General features: G+C 38.8%; 1 protein-coding gene across 1 annotated transcript in view; it reads left to right on the plus strand.

Moving 5' to 3' along the window:
- Positions 1–21,630, plus strand: part of UVRAG (UV radiation resistance associated) — a 284,911-nt gene that overhangs the window by 131,720 nt on the left and 131,561 nt on the right. Inside the window, exons 9-10 of the mRNA XM_070425651.1 lie at positions 19,280–19,364; positions 21,197–21,284. Coding sequence (XP_070281752.1) covers positions 19,280–19,364; positions 21,197–21,284 — 173 coding nt within the window. The remainder of the gene's footprint in view (positions 1–19,279; positions 19,365–21,196; positions 21,285–21,630) is intronic.

Here is a 21,630-nt window from a genome sequence, read left to right on the forward strand (position 1 = left end):
CTTTATGCAAATAGAATCACATAATATGTACATTTTATCTACTGGCTTTACTTCAACATTTGTTTGTAAAATTCATTTCTACCTGCATGTAATATAGTCTTTTTCTTACTGTCAGTAGTATCCCATTGTATGAATATGAATTTATTCTTGCTTTTGGCATTTTAGTAATTTCTAGGTTAGGACTATTACAGATATTACTTCCATGAATGTTACAGTACATGTTTCTTAATGAAGGTTTTTTTGTTTTTGTTTTTGTTTGTTTTTGCATTTCTGTTGGATATAAACCTAGGAGCAAGCTTTCTGAAGTGGTTGTGACAGTTTATCTCCTTTCAATCCAGCAGTATACTGTCCTATATCCTTGTCTCTTGTTCTATATCCTTGTCAGCATTTGGTACTCTCTGTCTTTTGTATTTTAGCCTTCCTGGTGGATATGTTGTAGTATCTCCTCTCAGTTTTAATTTTTATTTCCCTGCAGACTAATGAACTTGAACATTATTTCATATGTTTCTTGCTGATTGGGATTCACTTGTTTGTAAAGTACCTGTTGAAGCCTTTTGCCCATTTTTTTTTGCGGGGGGCGGGGGGGGTTGACAATTTTTTCCATAGGAGTTCTTGATATATAATGGATATGGGTTCTTTGTTTGAAATATGCATTGAACATATATTCTTTCATTCTGTGGCTTGCTAGTTCATTTTTTAATGATACCTTTACATGAACTAAAGTTCCATTTTATCAGTCTTTTTTTTTTTTAACTTAAGGCTTTTTTGTGATCAATATAGGAAGTATTTGCCTACTTGGATGTCACAAAGATCTTTCTCTGTGTTTTCTCATAAGTGATTTACTTTTGTGCTTTTTACATGTATATCTGTAATTCATCAGGGATTGATTTTTTTGTGTATGATGTAAGGTAAGAGTCAAGATTCTTTTTTTTTTCATATAGTCAGTTGACCCATCACCATTTATTGAAAACCGTCTGTTCTCCATTGCACTGCAGTTTCACTTTTATCATAAACCAGGTGACCATATACTGGCACGTCTGGTGCATTGGCCTATTTTCCTATTCTTTTGCCATCATCTCAGTGTTTTAATTTCTCTCAAGTTATAATTGATCTTGCTATCAAAGTTCTTCCGCTTAGTTGTTCTTCAAGATCACCTTCTTTATGCTTGTCCTTTTGCATTTTGATATGAATGTCTGCACAGAAAAGAAAATCTTGCTAGGATTTTCCGTAGGACTACCGTGGGGCCTTGACTTACGAGTGTCCTGACTAACGAGTTTTTTGAGATACCAGCTGTCTCTCGGCCGATTTTTTGCATTGAGTTGACAGAGTAATTTGAGTTAACGAGCTCGGTCTCCGAACAAATTAAACTCGTAAGTCAAGGCCCCACTGTACATTTAATATATTTATCAATACAATTGGGGGATTATAGATGATTTACAATGAGTCTTCTAAAACCAGAAAAGGGTATATGCCTTTATTAGATCTTCTTTGTAAAACACTGAAATTAACTAACTTTGGTATATGGATGTTTCCCATGATTTATTGAACTTCCTTTTTTTTTTTTTTTTGATGTTTTATGATACTATTGTAAACATCTTTAAATTTTATTTTCTACTTGTTGCTGAAATTTAGAAATAAAACTGATTTTTTCAGTGGTAATGATTTTTATTATATATGCAAAAAAAAATTCCCCAAAAGTCTTAGGGACAAATTAACAGTTGCTAGTGTTAGGGTAATGGCCCTGCAGCTGCAGCACTCACTCTGGTTATTTATATATTTACATTGTAAGTCAATTATATTTATACTTAAATCTAGTATTTAATGAATCTTGAGCCAAGTTAAAATATTTCAAAAGCAATTGAGTCCCTGATATTGATAACATGAAGGAGAAAAATGTATTTTTCACTTGCTTTTGCAGCATTGATGTAGTGTGTTTGCTAGCCAGTAGTGAAATGGTTTGCTAATAGGAATATTACTAGTAACTTCTTACATATAAGACTGCTCTTTGGCACTTGATGCTTATCTAGGCACTTGGTTCTTAGCCCAAGAGCTCAGTGAAGATACCAAGTCAGTAATATATGATATTTAATCTTTGCTACTGATTTTTCTGAATGACCATAAAGGAATTACTTAACTACTACATCTTTATACACATCTGTGCAGTAAGGATAGCAGCTCATAACAGTGCCATAGGGATTAATTTGTGTAAACATTTGGAAGAAACCAGGTGCCTGATATGTATTTTATGTTTTTGTTTATAGAATTCATTTCAGCAGGATGATTTATTGGAAAGAACAAAAAAGATAATTTTTATCCATGCTGCCGAGTGGCCACATTACTCTGAGGGGCCTTGTTACTCCGTACCCATAAGTTTCTCATTCCCATACCTCAGAGGCAGTGGCTCACAACTTGTGGTCTACAGCGACTTCCAGCTGGGTCATGAGCTGAACTTTTCAATATTAATGTTTATTAATGTATATATTTTCATTTCTGGCAGATATTAGTAGTTTAACTTATGACATTTAATAAAAACAGATTTCCCCTCATTAGTGTCCCAAGCTGGATAACCTTTACATTAAATAATTATATGTTGGTTTACAGGGTCTTTTGCCCTAACGTAACCCCTAAATCTTTGGGAAGCAGCAACACTTTATCTAAATTAGTTTGCTTGAAATTTGGTTTAGAAAATGGTATGAAACATTGATCTTGAGGAAATGTGTTTAGTAGAACCTAAAAACATTTTATAAATGTTGATAAAATTCAAGAACTGAGTGGTGCCTGGGGAGTGATACTAACTTTTCAAATCCAGAATTCCCTAATCTTTATAGAAAGAAGCTACTTTTTAATGCAATTAATTTCTTGATATTAACAATAACATATGTAGTTCTTTATACTTAGAAAGTGCTTGTACAAAAGTTACCATATTTGATCCTTAAAGCAATCCTGAAAGCTAAGTGTGGCAAATATTGTTACTTTCATTTATATATGAGATTCTGAGATGGTAAGTGACTTGGCAAGCTACAGACAGACAGTTGGAAACCAAGTTGAGATGTAGTGTCCCCAAATTCTGTGCTTTTCTCACTGTTCCATACTACTTAAAGCCTTGCAAAATACATGTATTTGAATCCTACATAAATCCTATGAAACAGATAACTTTGATCAAGATCCTGTAATATGCCAGATATTTCACTTACAGGATATCATTTCATTCTTAAGATAGTCCTAGGGATCATAACTTTTACCTTTTTTTCCTGGGGTAAAGAACTGTGACTCAGAGACATTTCCTAAGGTCACACAAATAAATAACAGGTCCAAATTCAGATTTAGATTTCTTTGATTCCAAAGATTATCTTGTTTCTACTAAGCATAATATCATTATTCCTTTCTCTAGTATGTGCCAAGCAAATAAACTGACTGATGGTTTGCTAGTTTTCCATTTGGCCTGTGGACTAACAGGTGGAGAACTTTGTTCTGTTGTGTTCCGTTTTATTACAGGGTGGGTGAAATGAGTTTCCCAATGATTTCTTTGATTTGGTTGTATCTTAATCAAGAGATTGGAATTAAAGATCTGCTGTTCTCTCAGTTTGTCTTTAGCTAAGTCTTTCAACTTTTTGGGACATATTTCCTTTTTACAAACAAATCAAACAAAAATTTGAAATAAATAGTCAAGATTTCTTACAGCTCTGAGATTCTACTTGTGTCAGGAGGATAGGGGCAGAAAAGATGGGGATTTGTTCACCTGTTTTATGAATTCCTAGTTTTCAAAGTAAGATTCTCTGGCCCAAGTATGTCTATAGATGGCATTTGTTCACTAGAAAGCCATTTGATGGACCCAACCTCTTGGAATTTTGTAACTAGCTATATTCAACTTCTATTTTACAGATTCTTTAATTCGTTTTGGTAAGCAAGCACAAAAACAAATACATTGTTTTAGTGACATTGTGTGTAAAAGATATAAGATTTCATTGCTCAGATTTGGAGAAAACAGTTCTTCTTGGCAATTCCAGTGAATGAAAAGTTTAGATTTTTTTTTATCACCAAAATAAGAAATGTTTTATATTACTTTCCTAGCACTTATGATTTCTTTTTGTCATTTTATAATAAAGTTTAGTAATTAAGGTGAACTATATATCTAATTTGTTCTATTTAATTAGATTTTGACTTGGTCAACAACTTAGTCTGTTCTTTTAGCCTGCATCTCAAATAAAAGAAGACTCATATAGTATATTTAAATCAGTACTTAAAGTTTCTGTCAAAGGTCCCCTAGATTGTTATTTGAAGTTGTAAAGATATTTTATTAAGTATTATGTAATAGTTTTCTTCTTTTATGTCATAAGGTCACAAATTGAAAAATTACACCTCACAAATTTTATAATTCAAGATATATTTATTTGAAATGATGGTAAAATTTAAATTTTATTAGTCTCTGTGTGTGTTCTGATGTTTTTAGAGCCATCTGACAGAAATTCCTAAACAGACTTCCTTAAAAATTATTAATATCTGCCTTTCAAAAATTTTTGAACCTGGGGACAATTTTCTTCTGGAATTTATGCTATTAAAGTTTCTTTACTTTCAGCTATTGGTATTGAATGCAGCTTGTGAAAGGCAGTAAAAGCCAGACAACTTGGTGGTTGTGAGAATAAATGTGGGTCCTAAGTAAACCTCAGATTTTCTTCTCAGAATGATTCATTTTTCATATATTTGTAATGATTTATTTCAGTAATGATTGATTGGATTGTAAGGAGTTTATAATTATTTACTAGAGGCCCGGTGCACAAAAATTTGTGCACTCGGGGGGGAAGGGGGGTCCCTCAGCCCGGCCTGTGCCCTCTCACAGTCTGGGACCCCTTGAGAGATAACGACCTGCTGGCTTAGGCCTGCTCCTGGGAGGCAGAGGGCAGGCCCAATCCCTAGGTGCAGCCCCTGGTCGGGCTCAGAGCAGGGCTGATTGGGGAGTTGGGGCGCCACCCCCTGTCATGCACAGAGCAGGGTGGATTGGGAGGTTGCGATGTCACCCTCAGTCACACTCAGGGTAGGGCTGATTGGGGGGTTGGGGCACCGCCCCCTAACACACTCAAGGCAGGGTCGATGGGGAGGTTGCGGCGCCACCCCATGACGCACAGAGCAGGGCCAATCAGGGGGTTGGGGTGCTGCCCCGTCACACACAGAGCAGGGCCCATCAGGGGGGTTGGGGCTCTGTACCCTGCAGGGCCAATCAGGGGGTTGGGGCGCTGCCCCCTGTCACGCACAAAGCAGGGCCCATCAGGGGGGTTGGGGCTCCGTACCCTGTCACGCACAGAGCAGGGCCAATCAGTGGGTTGGGGAGCTACCCCCTGTCACGCACAGAGCAGGGCCCATCAGGGGGTTGGGGAGCTCCCCCCTGTGACGCACAGAGTAGGGCCGATAGGGGAGTTAGGGCACTGCCCCCTGTCACACACACAGCAGGGCGGATCACGGGGTTGGGGTGCCGCCCTCTATCACCCACAGAGCAGGGCCGATCAGGGGGTTGGGGCGCTGCCTTGTCACGCTGATCCAGTGCCAGGAGGCCTCGCGGCTCTGCTGATCCCGGTGCTGGGAGGCATATTACCCTTTTACTATATAGGATAGAGGCCTGGGAGCCGGCTGGTTTGCCCTGAAGGGTGTCCTGGATCAGGGTGGGGGTCCCCACTGGGGTGCCTGGCCAGCCTGGATGAGGTGATGATGGCTGTTTGCAGCTGGTCACACACCCTTCAGGGTGGGGGTCCCCACTGGGGTGCCTGGCCAGTCTGGATGAGGAGCTGAGGGCTGCTTTTAGGCTGGCAGTTGACTGAAGCTCCCAACTGCTCCTTTTTTTCTTTTTTTTTATTCTGGGCCAGCTTTAGCTCTGGCTCTAGCTCTGAGGCTTCCGCTGCTGAAAGCAGGTATCTGGTTTGTTTGCGTTCTATAATCGAAACAATGTATAACTCCAGCTCTGAGATCCCGGCCGGCTGAAAGCTGGTTTCTGGGGGTTTTGTTTAGCTTCTATATTTGTTACAATGTCTCTTAGAGTTGCAGCTCAGAGGCTGGCAAGTCAGGAGGGGAACATTGGAGTCTGCAGTCACTGGAGCAAGCAAGCCTCATGTTCGCTTCCAGCTGCCTGGCTGCCGGCCGCCATCTTGGCTGACAGTTAATTTGCATAAGGATATGCTGATTAGCCAATGGGAAGGGTAGGGGTCGTACGCTAATTACCATGTTTCTCTTTTATTAGTGTAGATTCCAGTAATGACTTGATTAGGTTGTAGGGGACTCAGATTATCATATTTTAATCTCCCCCCTTTGCAGTGCAAAGTATAAATGTGTAGAAATAAGCCACCTAACAAAATTTTATTTTGGTTTATTATCAGTTTTTCTCTTCTTACTCCCACAACACATTAGACATGGCATTTACCAAAAACACATTTACAATTAGATGGTTCAACACAGGAGTAAAAGAGATCATTAGGCATGTAAAGGAAATGGGAAGAGCACTGAGTATGTGTGAATGTGCACATGTGCCTTCATCAGTTCTTTTATTCGTCATTTATGGGACACATACAAACAACCAGGCACTCTGTAAGATGTTAGAAACAGAATAACAGGTGTGCTTTAATATGTGACAAAGATATGTAGAAAGTGCTATAGGGACACAGATGATGAGCAACTGAAAATCAGAATACCCAGTATAGGAGGTGATGTGGGCTAAGTCTAGAAGAGTAACTAGTAGTAGATAGCTAGGTAGGGGGAGAAGGTAAGACTTTCCAGGTAGAAGGAACAGTTTATACAGAGGCATGGGAGTAGATTAGAGAATTGCAGGTAATTCCAGTAAAGCTTCAACTAAGGATACATTTGAGTTAAGGTTCACAGGCGAGTCCAGAGAGGTAAAGAATGACCTAATTATAAAGGAAGTTTATGCTGAAGGTTTGAAGATGTTGAAATAACTTAGGCAAATTTTCAAAGACAAAAAAATAGATAGGACTGTCTTTTTTTAAAAAATACATTTTATTGATTTTTTTACAGAGAGGAAGGGAGAGGGATAGAGAGTTAGAAACATCGATGAGAGAGAAACATTGATCAGCTGCCTCCTGCACACTCCCTACTGGGGATGTGCCCGCAACCAAGGTATATGCCCTTGACTGGACTTGAACCTGGGACCCTTGAGTCCGCAGGCTGACGCTCTATCCACTGAGCCAAACCGGTTAGGGCAGATAGGACTGTCTTGATGACCACAATATAAAATGGAAATTAGATATATATTTTAGGAAGTTCTCTTTGAGGAGTTGAGGATAGAGAATTGTCATTGAGAAAGGTATTATAGTAATCTAAGCAATACAGAATTAAAATCTAAGATTGGAAATGTAAAGGGAGGAGGGAGTGTATAGGTTCAAAAGATGTTTAGATGGTACACTCTACTATTAATGGCTTAGTAGATTTGAGGAGAGAGGAAGAGAGAGGTTTTAGGATAGTTTCTGATTTCTGATTTGAACAACTATTCAAGACAAATACTGGAGAAGCAGATGTTGGGGTAAAGAGAGAAAAGGGAAGAGTTAAGACTTCCAGTTTTGGAAACTTAGTGGGTAGGATAGTCAATAAGAAGCCAACGGATAAATTAAATATCAGATTGTGGCAAGTACTAGAAACAAGCTTCAGTGATAAATGTAACTGTGGGGGACCATCTTTACAGAGATTACTCAGAAAAGGTTTGCTTGAGGAGCTCAGTCTTACAAAATAAAAATTTCTGGAGTACCAACAGAGGGAACCTAAGTAAAAAGGCTTGGACATAGGAAGGGTGTGAACTGTAGAATAGGAAAATGGCCACTGTACCTCAACAGGAAGAAAGTAGTATGAGATGTGATGAGAAGGAATTTAAAATAAAATGAAAAGTATTGACTTCTTTTTAAAAAATCTTTATTGTTGAAAGTATTACATAGGTTCTCTTCCCCCCAACCCCCATTAACCTCTTCCAGCCCGCTCCTGTCCAATAATTGACTTTTCCATTGAATAGGAGGAGAAGGCTAAGAAAACGGCATAGGTACAGGTGAGTTTACATATTAGGTAGTGAGTAGGACTGTAAAAGAGTCCTATTGTGTCAGGCTAGTATGAGGTAAGATAATTAGGTATTGGATTTAGGGGAGGTTCAAGGAGTTGGGATAATGTATGGAGTAGTCATCTCCAAGAGTGGGAAAGCAAACTCATGAGGAAATTGTAGAATTTCTGGACAGTGTGCCTATTTGTGCTTTGTGGTTGTTATTTTTAAAGTAAAATCAGTCAGGCCAGTTATGTAATTTTCTCTGCCCATTTGGAGTTTCATGGGGGAAGGTTGAGATGCAATTATTGAATAAAAGTGAAATTATCCCCATTTTATAGATGAGGAAAATGAAGTTCAGAGAAGTTGAGACTTATCTACAGTCCTTAAAGTAGCACAGGTAGAATTTTAACCCAGATCTTTCTGATTTCCTAAGTTGATGGACTTTTCAGTACAGTTCACTCCCTCCCTTAGGATCTGCCTATTGTATTTAAGCACTAAAATTAGCTCTGACCTTCATAGCTGTCGAGCCAATTGTGTACAGTTATGAAAAGTATCATTTGCTTCTCATTGCCTGTTATAAGGAAGTATATCAGTTCTTTAGGGAGAAAAAAGTCTTCTCTTGGCACTAAATTCTGAGAGGAATTTAGCATGCAGTTTCTTATGTGCTAGATATTAAATATCATAATGAAATACAGTCAATTGCAATTTTGTAAAAGTTACAGCAAGAAATATCTATTAACCCTTGAGAAAGGCAACATCATAAATCATAGTACAAAAAAGGCATTTCTGCAGGGAGGGAAACTAAAATAGTTGAAGTATATTGCTTTTTGGTCATCTGACTTGATGTAGAAAACCCAGAAGAAGGACAGTTTATTGGTTTTAACTATGATTTTGACAGGGGCTGGCCATTGGCCAGTCTGAGACCAAACTCTCTGGTGAGAGAGAGGCTCAAGAGTCTGTGTTTTGTTTTCTTGATGGGAGCAAAATTCATATTTGCTAGCTTTAGATTTACAGGAGACAGCATCGACGTTGGTTATTAAAATTGCCTGACTTGAGTTCTTGCTAAACAGAGGGTTCATCTTAGAGTGGAACATTGCTGTGTGCAGGGCCAAACATTTCAGAAAGCAGTTTTGGAACATTGTAAACAAAGCATGTGCATTTGCTTTCCCTCCCCCTCAATGACCCCTTGATAAGACAGTAAAGAAATGTGCATAAAGAGTAAGTCTATGGTGATGGTGAAAATAAAAGAAGGTGCCATCAGAATAGCAAAGATTTTGACACAGTTTCAAAGACACAAAGAAGATAGGATTGTATGATGAATAAACTGGAGTAGAGAGAAACTGTAGCCCAGAGCACAAATGGAAAATGCTGCTGTGGGGGTTTCTGGTAGAGCTCTCAGAGACCTCAACGTGGAATTGAGGAGGAATGGTGAGCAGTAATCAGGGAAGCTGGGCCTACTGCCCCATTCTCTTTCCTCTAGGAATTTAGACTAACTTCCTATAACATTTGCTCCAATTGCTTTCTAAACATAATGGATTCTTGACCTGGTTAGGTCCCATGGTGTGAATGTTTGGCGTAGAAAGGTGGAGCAGAGCCTAATTCTAGACTTTTACAATCTACCCAGAGGGAAAACATGAAAGGCAGCTCTACTTAGGACTGAAATACCCTAAATTTATACAATCCCAAAGTCAAGTTCTCTTATTTGACAGTTGTAATGATTTAAAGTAAAGGTACTACCTTCTCTCAACATATGTACTCTGAAAGAAAGCCTAATTGTCAATAGGACCTGCCTGCTTACACTGAGCTGGCACTCAGGGGTAAAGCCTTTTATATAAATAAATCTTTATAGTGTCAAAGAAAACCTACACTAATTACATATGCTAAGCAATCTAATCATGTGTTAATGGGTTTGAAGGAAAAAATAAGGGTCATCATGTATTTGAGGAAAACAGTATGAAGGAGATCATATTGAACAAACAGAGTAGCTGACCCAAGAGAAAATATAAAGAACAGAGAAGAGCTTTAAAAGCCTCAAGTTAACATCCTCAGATTTGATTTCCAGCTTCTGCATAGGATGTAGAAAGATGGGAGGAGCTTCCCTTCCACCCTAAATGATGTACAAAATTACTACTCTTCTTGAATCTCTCAGAGAATCAAGATTGCTGGGCAACCAAGTTACCTGATATGTAAGTAAAGACCAGCATCTCCAAGGAGAGTCAGATGTGAGGACTGACTCACCACTGGTAGAGCATGGGAGGAAGTTGGGGACACCATATAAAAGGCAAAATAATTCAACTACAGTTCTTAACAAATTGCTGATCACTATTGTGGGCTGCTATGATACTATAGCAGATACAAGGCAATTCACACCTGCTCACAGTTTATTCTGCATGGACCTAACTCAGATGTTCACAAGAAAGCTTAGAGGCAGGGCAGAAAATCATGGAAAGCCTCCCTTGGTGGTGTAGGCCCAGAGGAGGGAAGTGGATGTTGTTGCAAGAAAGTCATACCCTTCTTCCGTAAGAACAAAAGCATTGAGCCTCTGGGGAAGGGCCTGCAAATCCTGTAGTCTCCAGGGCATAGGTGAAAACCTATTGTGACTAGAGTAAGAAAAAGGAAAAATCACTGTCCTTGGGGATGGGGCAGGAAACTGTGTTAGATCTAGACAGTTAGAAATCCCCTGTCCATAGGGGAAGGAGAGTATTACTGAGAAAGCCCTACCTTGATAACATAGGGACACAGGGTAAGCCTGGCTTAATCAGGACAGCAGAGAAACTCCCGACCCAACTTCCCAGCCAGGCTAGAAAGCACAAAATAAGCTACAGTAGTTAACCACTTGAGGAGAGGCAGGAATATGGTGAGACACCCTTACTTAGGTACAGGGAATACCTAAATCTGAGCAGCATCGTTGAAAAAAAACCTGCAGCACACCATCCCCTCCACCACCACCATCTTCAAAAGGAAAAGTTAGAGGAAATTTGAAGGTTGTGATACACTGAAGGTAACCATGGCAGCAACAAAACCCAAATACAGCTCAGTACCAGACTTTATTGACTTAACCCCCAAATTAAAAGTAGAAGAAGCATACCATTTTCTTTGTTGCTCTGCAATTGGTGTTCAGGATTCAATCAAAAGTTTTGAGACAAGAAAAGCAAAACAAAAAACCATCACCCATCACCACCACCACTACCATCACCACTAACAAAACGTCAAGAGAAGAAATTAACAGAAAGAGATTCAGAAATGACTCAGATGTTGGGACTATCAGAGAGGGAATTTAAAATGACTATGATTAATGTGCTTCAGGCTTTTGTGGAAAGGTGGATAGCATATACAAACATATGGTAAGTTTCAGCTGAGAGATGGAAACTATAAGAAACAGTCTAATGGACATGCTATAAATAAAAACACACAGTACCAGAGATAAAGAATGCCTTTGACAGACTCATCAGTAGATGATACAACTGAGGAAAGAATCATTGAACTTGAAGATAGGTCATAGAAATTACCCAAAATGAAGCTCAAAGAGACTCCTTCAGATAAAACTAAGATAATTCATTATCAGAAAAGAAGACAAATATAAAACTTTAGACCCCCCCCCCCAAAAAAAAAGATAATTCATTATTGGCACTCCTACACCCCAGAAATGTTAAAGGAATAGGATACCAGACAAAGACATGGCTCTACATAAAAACTTGAGATTTATGGAAATGGTTGAAATGAAGATATTATAAAGGCATTTTTTTCCCCTGATTTTTCATTGCTCTAAAAGACAATTGATTTTTTAAAAATGTACAAATAGCAATGTTTTGGGGTTTATAACATGCATAAAATAAGATATATGAAGAATTTGAACAGTGGGGAAGGTAAGAATTAGGAGTGTACTATTTTTGGGATTTACATTGTACATGAATGGTATAATATTATTTGAAGGTAGACTTTGTTAATTAAAATTCTATGTTGTAAACTCTGGGGCAACTACAAGAAAAAAAAAAATCAAAATGGAGGTAAGAATAAGCCAAAAAGGAGCAAAGAGGGAATCATTAAAAAAAGAAAAAAAAGAGACTCAATTCAAAAGCATAAAAAAATCAGGATAAAGGAACAAAGAATAGATGGAATATATAGAAAATAACTTGCAAAATGGTAAACTTTAAACATATCAGTGATTATATTAAGTGTAAATGGTCTAAATACTGCAATTAAAAATTAGAGATTGTTTAAATTTTATATCAAAAAAAGGCCTAACTAAATGCTGTCTGCAAGAAAACCACTTTTAATATAAAGATATAGATTAAAGGTAAATGTGGAAATAGTATGCCATGCAAATACTAATCAAAAGAAGGCTGGAGTGGCTATATATGGAGTGGGGCAAAAGTAGTTTCACAGTTGTGAGTATGTGAAACAGTTTATTCTTTTTTAAAAAATATATTTTTATTGATTTCAGAGAGTAAGGGAGAGGAAGAAAGAGATCGAAACATCAATTATGAGAGAGAATCATTGATTGACTGCCTCCTGCATACACTCTCCCCCCTCCCCCCCATTGGGGATCAAGTCCACAACCTGGGCATGTGCCCTGACCAGGAATTGAACTGTAATGTCCTGGTTCATAGGTCGATGCTCAACCACTGAGCCACACCATTCAGGCCACAGTTTATTCTTGTGTTATTATTTATTGTTGTGTTATTTTTCCATAAGAACAATTGTAAACCTATTTTTGCACCATCAGGCATAGTAGACTTCTGAATAAAGAGTATTGGTTGGAGTGTCGCTTGTACACCAAAAGGTTTGGGATTGATCCCTAGTCAGGGCACATATGGGAGGCAAGTGATTGATGTTTCTCTCGCATTGATGTTTCTCTCACATTGATGTTTCTCTCTATGTATCTCTCACCCTTCCTCTCTCTAAAACATATCCTTGGGCAAAGATTTTTTTTAAAGTACCACTTACAGTAAAGACAGGTAGTTGGTTGGAGCGTATCCCATATACCAAAAAGGTTGCAAGTTCGCTTTCCAGTCAGGACACATACCTAGGTTGAGGTTTGATCCCCAGTTGGGGTGCGTGAGGGAGGCACCCAATTGATGTTTCTCTCTCACACTGATGTTTCTCTCTCACACTGATGTTTCTCTCTCTCTCTCTCTCTCTCTCTCTCTCCAATAAAAACATGTCCTCAAGGTGAGGATTAAAAAAAAATCACAATGGTGAAAAAGTCAGTTCATGAAAAGGCATAACAATTCTAAATATGTATGAATATAACAGTAGAGCCCCCCCCCCCTCTTTGTCTCTCTCTCTCTCTTTCTCCATACGTGTGTGTGTGTGTGTGTGTGTGTGTGTGTGTGTGTGTGTAAAACTAATAGAACAGAAAGGAGAAATAGACAAATCCACAATACTAGTTGGAACCACAACATGCATCTCTCAGTAATTAATAGAACCAGTAGAGAGAAAATAAGGAAAGAAGACCTTAACAGCACTGTCAACTAACTTGACCTGAGAGCAGACCACTCTACTGAGCACCAGCAGAATGTACATTTTTTTTTCAAGTATATAGGGAACATTCAGTTAGGCCATTTTTGGTATAATAAAACAAATACAAAAGACTCAGAATAATATAAAGTATCATCTCTCACCAAAACAGAAACTAGAAATCACTGGTAGAAAGATGTCTGAAAAATTCCAAATACTGGGAAATTTACAACACACTCATATATAAAATCTTAGGTCAAAGAAGAAATAACAAGGACAATGAGAAAATATTTTGAACTGAATGAAAATGAAAATATTTCCACATTTAAAGGGATACGAGCCTAGAGGGAACTTAGGTTATTTGATGCTTATAACAGAAAAGAAGAAAGGTCTTCTATTAATACTTTAACCTTGTACCTTAACAACTAGAAAAGAAGAGCAACTTAAACTCAAATCAAATAGAAGGAAATAATCAAGGGCAGAAATTAGTGAAATTGCAAACAAAAGAGTAAAGACTATCAATGAAACCAAAAGGTGTTCTTTGAAAGTTAGTAAAATTGATAAGCCTCCAGCCAGAGAAGCCTCCTGACCAAATAAAAAAAGAGAAAGCACAAATTTCCAATATCAGGAATGAGAGAGGAAACATCACTACAGCTCTTACAGAAATTAAAATGATAAGTAATATTTTGAATAACACAATTGTAGCATGTCAGAAAGACACTGGAGCAAAGCTGAAGAGAGTTTCACTGGCCAAATCTGGCACCACTTGAGCACTAAAAATGGTGTAAATATAAATCATTGAAAACATGAAATTCATAGTTCCATATTGATAAAAGGTTGCTAATGAAAAAGGGAGGTCTCTTGCTTTGAGAAGAGTGCAGAGTGCTGTGCTGACTAATAGATATGAAGGGAGTACTGAAGTTGGAATGTTATATTTTGCAACCATAGTAAATATTGATTCAAGCAGAAGATATCAATCAATGTAAAATCTGTATGAAAATGTAGGTAAGTGTGACATATACATGGACATCAATGATTCTTCATGTAATGTTGTTAGCATAGGAAGCTAAAGATTAATAAAGGAAGGGAGCAGCCCTTCTGCTGCTGGCATGGCTCAGTGGTTGAGCATCTACCTAGGAACCAGGAGGTTGCAGTTCAGTTCCTGGTCACAGCACATGCCTGGGTTGTGGGCTCGATCCCCAGTGTGGGGTGTGCAGGAGGCAGCTGATCAATGATTCTCTCTCATCATTGATGTTTCTATTGCTCTCTCCCTCTCCCTCTCTGAAAAAAAAAGTAACAATTAAATAAAATAAAGGAAGGGAGCAAAGGAAATCAGACATTATTAAGCATAATCAACTAGGGAGCATAAGCCTGCTTAACCAGGAAGCTACCGCTTCACAAACCCCAGGGGATTGCAGCATTTCCCTGCAACCTGTATAGGGAGGAAGAACTGACTTTTCAATCTCCCAGGTCCACTGGCTCAGAGAATGGAGGAAAGTGCTTCTATGAGGCATGAGGAGCCAAGATGGCAACCATAGAGGCCTGTTTGTCTAGCCTGGGAAAAGGATTGCATTGGATAAGGAACACAGAACCCCAGAAGATTTAGGAAATAGATCGGTTAGCGGGTGGATCCATCAGAAGTCCATGAAAGCTTGGGAAGTTGATTGGTTAACTTGAAGAAAAGCCTGGTCTTTCCCAAGCCCATCTATATATATATAAAAGCCTAAGCGATCAAACGACCGAACAACCGGTTGCTATGATGCACACTGACCACCAGGGGGCAGATGCTCAATGCAGAGCTGCCCTCTGGTGGTCAGTGCGCTCCCACAGTGGGAGCGCCACTCAGCTGACCGATCCTTCCCGGTGGTCCACCAGCTGGGTAGCAGTCACTCACTCCCTCAGTAGTCCTGCAGGTTCAATCTCCAGAGAATGGGCCAGGCACCCACAGACTGGTGCTGCCAGCACTATCCGCGGCAAGGAAGAAACGATATAAAAGTGGCCACCAGGTGGCTTCCGACAACCTGCACTAACATCAGCAGGATGGATCCTGGATCCCGGATCCCGGGCCAGCAAGTGTGTCCCACCACCCACCCAAGGGCCTGTGGCATCTTGCCTTGGCCCCCCTCTCCACCCCCCCCCCCCCCCCCCGCCTCTGGCAAGCGCCAGATGCAGGGCCCACAGCTGGCTGATGAGTTCTGCTGCAGCAGCGTGAGCCTCTCCAGATTGGGACTGACTGGGCGTGAGCCTGCAGCAGGCACAGTGGGGCTGGGATGAGCAAGAGCGGCAGGCAGGAGTGGCAGGAGGCATTGGACTGAGGGTTTTGGCCCCATCCCCACAGGCCAACCCAAGGGACCCCACCCATGCATGAATTCGTGCACCAGGCCTCTGGTGATAATATAATCACAACTTAACAAAGAAGCGTTCTCCAAGAAACCAGAAACACCAATCAGAAAGGATATATGCATCCCTATGTTCATAGCAGCACAATTCACCATAGCTAAGATTTGGAAACAGACTAAGTGCCCATCAGCAGATGAATGGATTAGAAAACTGTGGTACGTCTACACAATGGAATACTATGCTGCTGTAAAAAAGAAGGAATTCTTACCATTTGCAACCGCATGGATGGAACTGGAGAGCATTATGCTAAGTGAAATAAGCCAGTCAATGAAAGAAAAATACCACATGATCTCACTCATTTATGGATAATAAAGACCATTATAAACTGATGAACAAAAATAGATACAGAGGCAGAGCAGCATCGAACAGACTGTCAAACTACAGCAGGAAGGCCGGGGGGGTGGGGGTGGGGTTGGGGCGGGCGGGGTAAGAGATCAACCGAAGGACTAGTATGCATGCATATAAGCATAACCAATGGACACAAGACACTGGTGGGTAGGGGAGGCCAGGGGAAGGTCAAGGGGGAAAAAAAAAGGAGACATATGTAATACTCTTTGTAATACTTGAAGCAATAAAACAAAATTTAAAAAAATAAACAAAAAACAAAGAAGCTTTTTCTCTGGTAACAGGCTTGCCTGGTTTGTTCGCACACTGTCTCCGTAGCAGCCATGTGCCCTAGCAGCTGTGTGGCTCATAGCTGTGTGGACCTCAAGCAGTTTCCAAGCCCAGCCTGGCTACTGGATAGAGCAGCACCAGCCGGCCATAGCACAGCCAGGAACCGGACTAAACTTTGACATGGCACACAATCTCTAGACATTGGCCCTATTTCTGGGCTTACTGAAAACAAAATTGGATTTTTCCCAAGGCGGGACGGATGGAGAAGAGACATTAGAAACCTGGGAACAGCCTTCTATCTATGGTGATATATAACCTGAACAACATCTAAAGAGATTGGGCACACATTATTGCCTCAGTATTATTACTCCTTGGAATGTGACTATTGGAATGTGACTATTAGGTTATTTTTTGAGATATCTTCAAATACTTAGCTCTTCTCTATATGAGCCTAGCTAAACTCTGTTTTAGCTCTGTTCCAGATCTCTGTTCCAGAGTCCACTAATAACCAATGAGGTGTATTGCCTTTTGATAGAAAATTGAGCCTGGTATGTTTTGGAGAGATGGTGCCAGTGTGCCTTCTAAAGCCTGTGGAAAACCATAGCCTCGCAGGTGACACCTTTCTGGGTTTGGATCAACTCTTTTATTTTTTGTTTTGGCAATCATCTTAAACTTACGGAGAAATTATAAGAAGAAGAAGAGTACAGAGATCACCTATATTCTTCATCCCGATTTACCTATTGTCAATATTTTACCCTATATGTTAGCTGGCTAATATATTCTTAAATTTTAATTTTCCTTCCTTCACTCTGCAAGTCTCCCCCCTACCCCCATTTTGGTCATGTAATACGTTCTGGAGAGTCTTCAAAACTGAGGAGGGTATATATAGGGTGTCCCAAAATTCATGCAAGAAGTAATTTTGATAGAAAACACAGGTTTATAATTAAAAATTGTAAATTTTTTATTGATTCATAAAGCATACAATATAGGGTTATGTATGTAATAGCACATTGGGTAAATGGCCTCCACAGCTTTGCTGGCACATACGCAAAGCCGAGGTCTTCATTGGTCTTCATTGTCCCTGCTCCTGGGCCGTAATTGGTACTTGGTAATGCTTATCGAATTGAAGGGATTGAAATCAAAGGGCAACAGATATTAGAATCTGATTCAATAAACCAAGTACAATTAGGCTTTTATTTTTTGTTGTTGTTGTTGTTAATGCTCACGCAAAATTCAAATCTTGCGTGAATTTTGGGACACCCTATACATTTGCTTCTTGAAGCCTGGATCTGTCTTGTCCCTATTTGTGGTTTCACCAGCAATATTAGAGTTGAGGCAGCCTAATTTATCTATGAAGAATAATATTGCAAATTTCTGTAGTGGTAGAAGAATTTGTGTGCATTCTGGTAGAAAGTACATGGTGTGGAGGGTGGAAGTTGTTAACCTAAAAGTTTTCTGAAATTGTTGAGGTTGAAGATTGGGAATGGAATTATATTGGAGCTAAAGAAGATAGGTGGTGTTCCTTGATTAAGTTCTATTTTGGAGGCAGAGCTACCAACTTACTATCACTTAACTATAGTTGAAGTCCGTAGAGATGTTAATAAAATTACCTAGGTTGGTAAATTTAGTACTACTTGGTCAGTTAATCTTTTTCTTGTTCCTCCCTATAGGAGGTGTGCAAAAGAGTATAGGGCACCCTTTCCTGTTGGATCAGAGTTCACGAAACTAAAGTCCTTTGTAAAATCTAGAACTTAGTGCTATCAGGATCTAAGACGTTCTCTATGCTTCAGGACTGCTGGAATTATCAGGCAGGCCTGGATTGTCAAGAATGTAAGACGCCCTCGTTTTCTTAGAGTAGGAAGATGTAAAAGAATTTTGTGATGACATAAACATAAATGGAAGTTCCAAAATTGATATAAATACAAAAAATTTGACACATAAACACAAATATTAATCATTGCAGTGCTACAGCAAGCACTTAAAGAAAATTAAATGTCCTGTATTAGGATTAAGGTATGGGGTATCAGTTAGAATGTGGAATATTCATATCATTCACATCCATGGAATTGAATTGTATACATCCATTAAACATCATAACTCATATTATCTGTAAACATGTAAAAGTGCTTGTGACATAATATGGAAAAATCAATATACATTTCCTGCACATGTGATTGTAACTAAAGCTACATATACTTATGAATAACATGATAGTAATAACTTATAGTAATGTTGTTATATAGCATTTTTGGTAGAACAAATTAACCACTTAAAAAATGAACTTTATTTTTTAGAGCAGTTTTAGGTTCATAGCAAAATTGATTAAAAGGCACGGAGAATTCTCATACACCCCCACATGTGTACAGCCTCCCCCATTGTCAACATCCCCCACCAGAGTGATACGTTTGTTACAATTGATGAACTTTTAGTGAATCATCATTAACACCCAGAGTTCATAGCCACTTTAAAAAAAATGAAGTTGTTTGAATTTTGAAATCTCTCCAGGGTTTATTGGTCAACAATCCAGAAATCTGTACGCAGGGAATCTTAGACACTCACTCCCTGACAGCTGCTAGAGGCTGAACGTTTATAAAAATTAAACCAATAGGGAAATTTATTCCAGTTAATCCCCTCCAGAAGACCTCTATCCCCAACCTATTTTGCCTTTTAACTCTCTATTTCCCTCTCACAGTCGTGACTGGGCTGTGCCTGTTTGGTTGTGATTGAGCATCTCTCTCTGCACTATTACATGTGGATTTGTCTTCTTCCATCTCCCTCTAGGCAGTACGTTTTCAACTGAGCACCTCAAGCTTCAACTCCAGAAGGAATCCCTAAATGAGTTGAGGAAAGAGTGTACTGCGAAAAGGTAAATGAAACTGAGAATAATTGTTGTGAGTGTCAAGTTTACTTTGAGGATAGGATTTGGAAAAGTAGGATTCTTTAAAAATTGCTGTTATTAATTTGTATTCCACACACCTCAGGGACATATTCTTTTATTCAACAAATATTTATTAAGCACTTACTGTGTCTCATACACAGAGGCAGTTATTAAAGCTCCTAGTATATACTCATAATCAGAAATGAGAACTGTTCTAGTTTTCAAGGCCATAGCACCATGACTTGATGTCTGAATCTTCTCCTCTTCCTGTCTTCAACATGTAGTAGAGTTGATAGTTTTTTCTTCAGTAATTTCTTTAGATTTACTGCTGTTTAATGTTAGCTCATTTGGATTACCTCAACAGCTCCTAGATGATCTCTCTAACATCATTCTCTCCGTCTGTCCAGTTTATCCTCCACGTTGTTATCAGACCTCTCCTCTATTTTTACCATATATTTTTTCTTTTTTTAAGAGCTATGGTGATTGTTTTGCTTAACTTTCAAATAACCTTTAATAAATTGGTGCTATACAACTGTAGCTAATTTTAGTCACTCCACAACATTCACTTAACAAATGCTAATGCTTCTTCTCTTTATTTTTTTCTAGCACATGCTCAGTTTGTTGCCTCCTCTATTCTTTTGCTCATCCTTATTCATTTGTGTCTTTTTTTCAGGAAAGTAATTTCATCCTGCATTTTTCTTTAAAAAACCTTAGCAATTGAAGACTTGAGCATGTTAGACCCAGAAAGAACCTTGGATTTCACCTAGTCTATTCCTCTCAGTTAGCAGATAGGAAAGCAAGGCTCTTGGGAGTTACTCTTTGTCCAACTCACTAGGAAAGCAGAATTAGATCCTCTATGTCTTCAGTGATGTTTGCATTATACAACTACGTTTACGTTTCATTTTGACTGACAGCTTCTCCTAAATGCTTTCCCCCCCCTTACATTCTTAATGCAGTTGAGCAGGTATTTGTACTGTCGGTGTTTCATCTGTTGTTTATGTTTCTTGAGCAGTTCAAAAGAAGAGCTGCATCATCTCATGCTGCAGTTTTTGCTTGTTTGTTCTTTTTCTTAAATTATTTTCCTAACCTGGCAGCAGTTTTTTTGAGGTAGTTGTAACATGTAGTTGTAAGTGAAAAATAAAATATTTTCTTAAGGAACTACTAGATGGATATATCCTGAAATCATATTAAATGAGATGGTGGTTGCCTTATAGGTCCTCTTTAAACCTTGTTTCCTTGTTTATAAAATGGATATAATAATATTAACCTAATAGCGTTGTTATAATAATTAAATAAAGCACTTTGTAAAGGTCCTGGCACATAGTAGTAGGTGCTCGGTCAGTGATGATTTATACCCTTTACATCCCTTAAAGCAGGGGTCCTCAAACTTTTTAAACAGGGGGCCAGTTCACTGTCCCTCAGACCGTTGGAGGGCCGGACTATTGTTTAAAAAAAAACTATGAACAAATTCCTATGCACACTGCACATATCTTATTTTGAAGTAAAAAAACAAAACGGGAACAAATACAATATTTGTATTTGCATGTGGCCCACGGGCCGTAGTTTGAGGACCCCTGCCTTAAAGGGTATACACATATACTAGGCCTCAGTCTGTATAGAGTTGGCTTGGTTGATAGTAGTTAGAGATAGGTAAGGATGTATGTTAGATATTATTCTTGCTTCTACTGCTAAGTTTCTGTGGCCTAGTCTACTAGTAGACCGTGCAATCTTTTTCTGTGTCAGTTATGTGGAAATAAATGTTTGAAAGCCTGTAAGCATTTTTTTTTTTTTAACAAATGTACTTTTTTTCTTCTCCTCAGAGAACTTTTTCTGAAGACTAATGCTCAGTTGACAATTCGTTGCAGGCAGTTACTATCTGAGCTTTCCTACATTTACCCAATTGATTTGGTAAGTTTCAAATTCTCTGAAAAAATGTTGTTTTGTATTAAAAGATGATTTCTATTTGAAATTTCCTCTCAATGAAAAAAACCATTTCTCTAGTCTTAGTCATATGCACTGTCATGATTTCATTCAGGAGCTAATATCCATTTTAAACATAGATTTAGATTTGGTCGGCATTAAGTTCCACCAGTAATTTTTCATACCAATTTGTTGGAGGGATGTGCTCATCTTCGTCTGAAAGAATACCAAAATCTTTAGGATCTTTTCACTCAAACACATTATCAGCTACCACCATTTCTTTTTAAAAAATATATTTTTACTGATTTTCAGAGAGAGGAAGGGAGAGGGATAG

Source organism: Myotis yumanensis, unplaced genomic scaffold (assembly GCF_028538775.1).
Source record: "Myotis yumanensis isolate MYYU_CA2020_CCGP unplaced genomic scaffold, mMyoYum1.0.hap1 SCAF_10, whole genome shotgun sequence".
NCBI lineage: Eukaryota > Metazoa > Chordata > Mammalia > Chiroptera > Vespertilionidae > Myotis > Myotis yumanensis.